Source organism: Perca flavescens, chromosome 6, assembly GCF_004354835.1.
Source record: "Perca flavescens isolate YP-PL-M2 chromosome 6, PFLA_1.0, whole genome shotgun sequence".
Taxonomy (NCBI): domain Eukaryota; kingdom Metazoa; phylum Chordata; class Actinopteri; order Perciformes; family Percidae; genus Perca; species Perca flavescens.
Window position 1 is genome coordinate 17,677,088 of NC_041336.1, and position 7,204 is coordinate 17,684,291.

Consider the following 7,204-nt stretch of genomic DNA (forward strand, 5'->3'; position numbering starts at 1 on the left):
TTTGATTCAGAAACAAAAACACAAAAGCAGTACAGATTTATAGCAGCATCACTTTATTGAAGAACTTTAACATTGTGTTGGAAGCAGTAACATTCTGTACAGTATTTCTGGGACAAAATGACAGGTGAGGATCTCCCTACAGAGCGCTGAAGAAGGCGAGGAGGCCGGTGTCAGGGGATGGGTGGGCCAAAAGCTTCTGGACCTGTCAATACAGAATATATATTTGTCACTTTCATTACTTATGCTGGCATAAGTATGCTAGCATACTCAGAATTAAATCCATCTTGGCATGATTGCAAGGGAAATATTGTAGCTTTACAACTAAATACAATTTGGCACATTTGGGTTTGATCACTGCAGTATGATGTCTCACCTCACACTAATATAAGATCACCTGTAACTAGTCAACTGGTGTCAGTGATAAAGGTTTTAGGCAGTGTATTTTGGCAGCCCTGAAGCTGCAGTCTGTAGACTTTATTTGACAGCAGTCTGAGGACAAGCCAAATGTGTTTTCTTTTTGCGTATACAGCCAGACTTACATTTATGATACATCTAAACAAACAAAAGTAACCCAGAAAGCAGTAGCGGTAAGCACCTGCTTGAAGTTGGGGTGTTTGGCATCTTGAACCAGCTGCAGCATAACAGCCTCTGTGGTGGTGAGGAAAGCTCCGCTCTGCTTCAGTCGGGACAGAGCAAACAAACGGTCTGTCTGGCTGTGAAGGGGAGACACAAAAGCAGTAAGACAAATATACAGCTTCGGGACACACACATGGACAAATCTATATTTCATGCAGGTAATAACGATGCTATATAGCAGAAAAAGCATAGAATACATGGATACCTTCTGGATGAGACTGCATCTGCCACAATATGAACCTCCATTCCCTTTTCGAGCAGGTCAAATGTTGTGCACTGTGGAAAACACAAGAAGCAGAGTTCCTAATTCAGGAACTGAAGCTCTGTGACATAACTACATTACTTAATAACAGCATAATAGCTTAATAATCATCTGCCACATCATTACCTCTGTCATGCTCATTTTTTGGGTAATTTTTCACTGCAATAACTAGTATGAGTAAAAGATGAACATGACCGTGAACATAATGCATTCATTACTGGAAGCTTGCAAGGAGCTTCCAGGTGTCTTTATGGTTTCCTCTCTGATGCTGAGGAGGAAGTCATTTGTAAAGCTAAACTACAGAAACTATGAGGTGATCTTACTGCAATGCAGGCGTGTGCCTCTATTCCACACAGTATAGCCTGCTTGGGGTTCCCCAGGGTCTGCAGCTCCTTCTCAACCTCCTCTATCATCATGGTGAATGAAGTTTTAGCATGAGCGGTCAGGTCTTCTGCTCCCAGCTCTGGTACTGTGGGACCCAAGCCTCTAGGGTACTGCTCTGTCAAAATGGACGGGATGCCCAGAACACGACTGGCCTGTGATAAGGAGGAGAAAAATAATGAATATAAATGTTTTTCTGAGGCTGATAACTGGTATGACTGACACTAAGATAGTTGTGTGATGGCGAGTATTTCCAACCTGGAGCAATCTGGCCGCATTGCTGACAATGTTGGTGAACTGGAAGATGTTGGGACGGAACTTTTCTTGCATGTCACACAGGAAAAGCACCGAATCCTTGGTGGAGAGCCTGCCAATTCTTGCCACTGCAAGAACCAGGTCACAGGACAGAACAAATTGTGTTCAGATATATTAAGGTACATATCCGCAGGTAGTGGTACAGTGTTGGGGATGATAGGCCACTGAACATTAAAATAGCAGTAAATCATTGAACAATAACACCTGGAGAAATAAGCACTGCATATCGTGTTTGCAATGTAGTTGCTACTTTTGAGCTTCAAATTATGTTTTCTTTATTTTTTAACATTGGTTCAATCTTCTAAAGGAGGAAACAGACTCCCTTCCTTGTGAAAAATATTTCCTCGAAGGAGTTGCACTATCTTCATAACAATGAGACCAACTGGTATCATAGTTTAACACAAACGAATTGTAGCGACATAGATGACTACGATCCTAGGTTATTTTAAATATAAGAAAGTTAACTTACTGTTGTTGCCTGAATGGTCCGATTGTGAAGAGGAGGACGAGCAGTGGGTGACAGGTTCAACAGGACTGTAGAAAGTTCAGCTGCCAGGATAAAGTATGATGTCCAATGTACCGCCTCCTGTGTAATTAGAAACCAAAAGAAAATGTACGTATACTTGCACGTGAAAGAGGAAGAATGCATTCAATATTAACCAAAAACGGCACAGGATTAACAGACAACAAACATCTGAATCTGAAAAAAAGTATATTCCAACTGACCTAGCATGTAGCTAAGAGAAGACACAAGTTCATGAGTCTTTGATAAACACAGCTCTCATAAGCGCATTGACCAATAGAATTACGTGTCTTGGTGATTGACGTTTCTGTAGCCAATCGCAGCCGCTGTTCGTCTTGCTAGCTCAGTGCGGTGGGGGGAACCTTCCATGGGTGGGAACAACTAACCAAAGCAAAGTGGTTACCTGAAGATGTCTGACAATGCAGAATCCCCAATAGAAACGCAAAAAGATGAGTCACAACCGCTGTCAGACGACGCGACGACAAATGATGATAAGAAAAAAAGTAAGAAAGTGTAATATATCGAAAAATGCTACTCAATTAGCAAATAATAACCATCTGTTTACGAGGAATGTTGATAGTCCGAGAGGGAGCAATTCCGGGTGCATGACGTGAAAGACGATTGACAGAGATTCTGGCCAATAGGAATGCTCATATTTTTCTGTTTAGCCAATAAACATTTAGCTTTTAACATGTGGTACTACCGGGTTGGGCAATGCTAAAGTTAATGCTAATATTTATAAAGGCAACATAAATCGTTTTGCTCTTTTAGAATAATTTTTTTAGAGAGTCTATTTCCATTATATATCAACTGTTTCAACTGATGGTGCCAATAGCAATTACACATCTTGTAACGTTATATAATAATAGTTTATTGAGGCTAAGCTAACAAACACTTAGCTTAAAACTGTCAAACTGTCCCAGCCATAGCTATGGTCACAGCTCAGTTCATTAAACATTTCTTGTTTCCTGTTTTGGGGTTTGAAATACGTTTGTTCAGGAATTCAAGAAGAAGTACTCTCCTTTTCATTATTATTATTCTCATTAGCTGTGTGAGATTGAATTCAAGGGTGGCTTTCTGTTTAAGAGTTATTTTAGAAAACTTAATAATTGTATTTTATATGAGGGCACAATTATGTCGTTTAACTACAATGTTCAAAACATGAGATTTGAGCAGCATAGGGTCGGAAATCTTTATTTTTAGTGATTAAGTTTATTCCTAAGGATGCAAAGCTTTGCGCCACCTATTTTTATTCATCAGAATCAGCTTTAATGGCAAAGTGAGTGTAAACGCATAGAAGGAACTTGACTCCGGCTTTTGGTTTCTCTCAAAGTATAAAAATATGTAAAATATATATAAATATAGACATACAGCTAACAACAACCACAAAGCTGAACAAGACAAACATAAACATTTGACTACTATTTTGCAGATTTAATTTTGTTTAAGTGTGTTTATACATATACACATGCATATGCATACACATATGTAAGTGTATGCATACACTTTTCATTAACATTTTTTAAACTCATGATAATAAAGAGAACAAATTGATCTAATACTCTTAAGTGTGTACAATGTTTTGGTTTCATTTACAAAACTTTCATTGTAAAAATGTAACATGAAACATGGTCTGTGCACATGTAGGTCCAATGCAAGTTTTTAACAATAAAGCTAAGTTTTCTTTGTCATCAAGGCAAATGCTCGACAACAGTGAATCTCAAAGCTTATAATTGCAAGAAATAGAAGACTTTTCAAGTACACATGGCGAATGTATTTCACAATTGTACCAACAGGAAAGCAGTTAGAAAATTCAAATAATTTAAATTAACATCAGAAGGGATTAAAGGGGAGGAAATTTTGCACCCAAGGAATTGTAGGCTATAATAACAAATTGTGCAAAAGCCCAACAGGTGTTAGTTTTTGTAGTTCATATGGCACCGGCCCTTTAAAAGGCCTTGTAATTCTGCAGTATTTCATCTACTTTTTACTGGAAGTACATCATGGACATTTGGATTTGCCCTTGCCAGTCTGAGCAGCACTTTCACTTTTTATTTTCTCCATTTCTATAGTTGATGTTCTGCTGAAGGCAGTGGGAGACACTCCTATAATGAAAACAAAGAAGTGGGCAGTGGACAGGGGGAGGACAGTACAGTCCTTGTCTCAGTTCATCTCTCGCTTCCTCAAGCTTGACAGCAGTGAACAACTGGTAAGGATGACATGTGTCTACTGGCTTGTTCACTTCCTAAAATCACGTCTTGAACAGAGGCTTTGAAAACACGCTTCAGGTCTTGCAATTCTATACATATAACTGCATCTGTTTTTTTTCCAGTTCATTTATGTTAACCAGTCTTTTGCCCCCTCACCGGATCAAGAAGTAGGGGTCCTCTTTGATGTAAGTTCATATCTACTTAAAACATAAGCATGGAAGTTCATGCTAGTGATCTTAGTAGTAACTGAACCTGACACACAAACCTAAACCATGTCTCCAAATAAAATTGCAACACATGTACACACAAAAGACCACGTTTATTCATGTGTACTACACCGCTTGCCATCAACATACTGTATATTCAAATCTTTTTTTGTTTTGATTCAGTAATTGAAGCAAATGTGCCAAGCCCTATCAGGGATAACCGATGAGAACAAGCATATTATCACTAAATATTACCTTTCATAGGATACATTATTATTGTGGTGATATTTATAACACTCAGCCACAGTATAACTAAATGTCTTTACTAGTGATGTTACGTTCTGTGCCAAGGCTTCGAAGCGCGTGTCGAGAAATCCCTGAGGTTTTCCGTAAAACGCGTATCGAGGCTTGTATCTTTTTAGACAAATGACATCATTGATGACATCCGAAGCCTCGCTGGCCGTCCATACCACGTGACTGGTTATGACCAAAAGGATTGATTTACACATGTTTGATAGTCGCATTCTTCTCAAGGAAATCCGTTTATTATACAGTTAAGTTAATTATATTATACCACCAGAAAATACACACCATATTGATATAAATGGATTACGTGGAAATTGTTTTTTTCTTCATCGTTATTTCTAAGTCTTTACTTGCGCAAAATACGGTCAAAAACCCTCTCTGATACAGTGTATCACCGATCACATAGATCATCTGTAATATATCTGCCTCATTTACACTCATCTCGCCATCATTAATCTTTAATGAAATATTAGAGTAGTAGCCTATGTCATTGGAATTAGAAGCAAATGGGTCATGTGAAGCTTTGACCAGAAGAGGGAGCAATTAAAGGGAAGCTCCATGTTACAAACATAGACTGTAAACAGTCTATGGTTACAAATGTAAAATGCCTTAACCACTGATTAGAATAACAGCAAAGATCTCAAAGTCCAGAATTCACAGTGGTCAATATTAAATGAAATTTAACAGTTAACATTAGTTTTGTACATTGTAAATGTTTGGAAATGTACTGTGACATCACTCATCTGCCTTACTATTTTATTTAACATTTATCTTTGTCTTTTTTTCCTCTCTTTTTCAGTCTTTTGGCAGCGATGGCAAGCTGGTTCTATATTACTGTAAATCTCAAGCCTGGGGTTGAACTGCTTTCTTAAACTCCATTTCGGACCTCCCCCTTTCCTAAATTCATCCTCCAAACATGCAAACAATGTTGTTTTTTCTTTCTTTTTTCTTTCACTTTTTCTGTACATACATATTGTAAATAAATTATTGTGACTATGTAAAGCTCTTCCCACTTTTTTTAAGGCATCACATTTGGCACCCAAAAATAAACACTTAACTTAGTGGGCACAGGATTTGGCTTTGCACAGCGCTCGGCGCTGGTGCTGATTAGGGGTGGGTGGTAGGAGCCCATTCATATGGACACATTTGTTCACAGTTTTATCAACTCTTGGTTCAATAATTAAATACCTTCAAATAACAGCTTAGACTGGTGGAAAAGGTTTTTGGGAGGTTGAGAGGGAACCACCTTTAAAAAGGTACAGACACAGGAAGAGAGGGGGCACTACAGTAACAGATGGACTTAGAGGAATTACATGATTCAGGATGGGTTTTGTGACATAAATTCCCAAGAAAGACAGAAAAGAGTTGAGTGGCGTGGAGACGAGACGCTCAGTCGCTCCATTGATCTTGCATCTCCGTCTGACTATTGGTCAGGAGGATTAAAGGGAGGAGTACAGCTGGAGAGCTAAGGGTGACTGATGCTCATCCTGGAGGAGGGATACTAGTGACAGAAAAAGATGAAGAGTGCAGTGACACGGAGAATCGGTTGCAGATGAAGCAACTAAAATCAAGTTCTTAGGGAGCTTTTTGATTAAGGGCTCTTGAACAAGACAGAGATAACCATAAGGACCATAGGTATGGACGACAAGAAGTGGGAGTGTTTTACTGTGGTAGTTACCTCATGTTTGACCTGAAATACTACAAAGGACAAGAAAAAGATCTTTGGTAGGTACTAATTATTTTAACATAACAAGCTGAAAAGTTAATCAGAAAATGAATCGTTCAGCCATTTTTTTCACATAAAAAATACCAGTTGCTTGTTCCAGCTTCCCAAATATGAGAATTTGTGATGAGAAAAGGAGTAGCTTTGGGCTTTGGACAGATATTTTCTGACAGACAAAAAATATATATGTATCACCAGAAATGTTGCTAATGAGTGCAGGTTACATGAGGCAAATGTGTCTCTAGTTTCTAATCAGCAACTTAATTTGTCAAGACGACAATGTCAATAAATTTGAAAAACAATAACCGTTATCAAGGTTAATTCTAGCAAATACTATAAATTAGCCTGCATCTTATTTGTTCATGGTGTGAACTTTTGCAAACTTACATTGGTCACACTGTACTGTATGTTTAATATGTTATCTGTGAAGGCTGTAGAGCAATGTTGTTTATTCAGAAGAAATTGTCTTGGAGTGTCTCATTGGAGGAAATAATGGTGATAATATCAGATGAGACTTCAGTTCATTGGAAACCTATGCACATATAGTTATTGTTGTCTTTAACATTTCAGCAATCACAAAGCATTTATGCTGGCCTTATTCTTTGGACATTGTACATCTTGCACAGATTGTAGAAACCCTTT

The 7,204-nt window shown here is 38.2% G+C and overlaps 2 protein-coding genes across 3 annotated transcripts; one reads left to right on the plus strand and one right to left on the minus strand.

The window, feature by feature from the left end:
- Positions 1-30: 30 nt before the first annotated feature.
- On the minus strand, positions 31-2,749 carry isoc2 (isochorismatase domain containing 2). Of its 2 annotated transcripts, none has more exons than XM_028580016.1 (7): positions 2,521-2,749; positions 2,064-2,180; positions 1,538-1,662; positions 1,222-1,434; positions 842-912; positions 596-713; positions 31-202 (listed from the first exon to the last, which is right to left on the minus strand). In XM_028580016.1, coding segments are annotated over exons 2-7 (594 nt in total). In that variant the 5' UTR covers positions 2,065-2,180; positions 2,521-2,749; the 3' UTR covers positions 31-136. The 2 variants fall into 2 exon arrangements, with proteins under 2 accessions (XP_028435817.1, XP_028435815.1); XM_028580014.1 differs by having other exon boundaries at positions 2,321-2,749.
- Positions 2,470-5,835, plus strand: atg12 (ATG12 autophagy related 12 homolog (S. cerevisiae)). The gene is made up of 4 exons (XM_028580021.1): positions 2,470-2,620; positions 4,190-4,326; positions 4,450-4,512; positions 5,639-5,835. Exons 1-4 carry the CDS (start codon positions 2,527-2,529, stop codon positions 5,696-5,698), a joined length of 354 nt encoding a protein of 117 aa, XP_028435822.1. The 5' UTR covers positions 2,470-2,526; the 3' UTR covers positions 5,699-5,835.
- Positions 5,836-7,204: the final 1,369 nt, after the last annotated feature.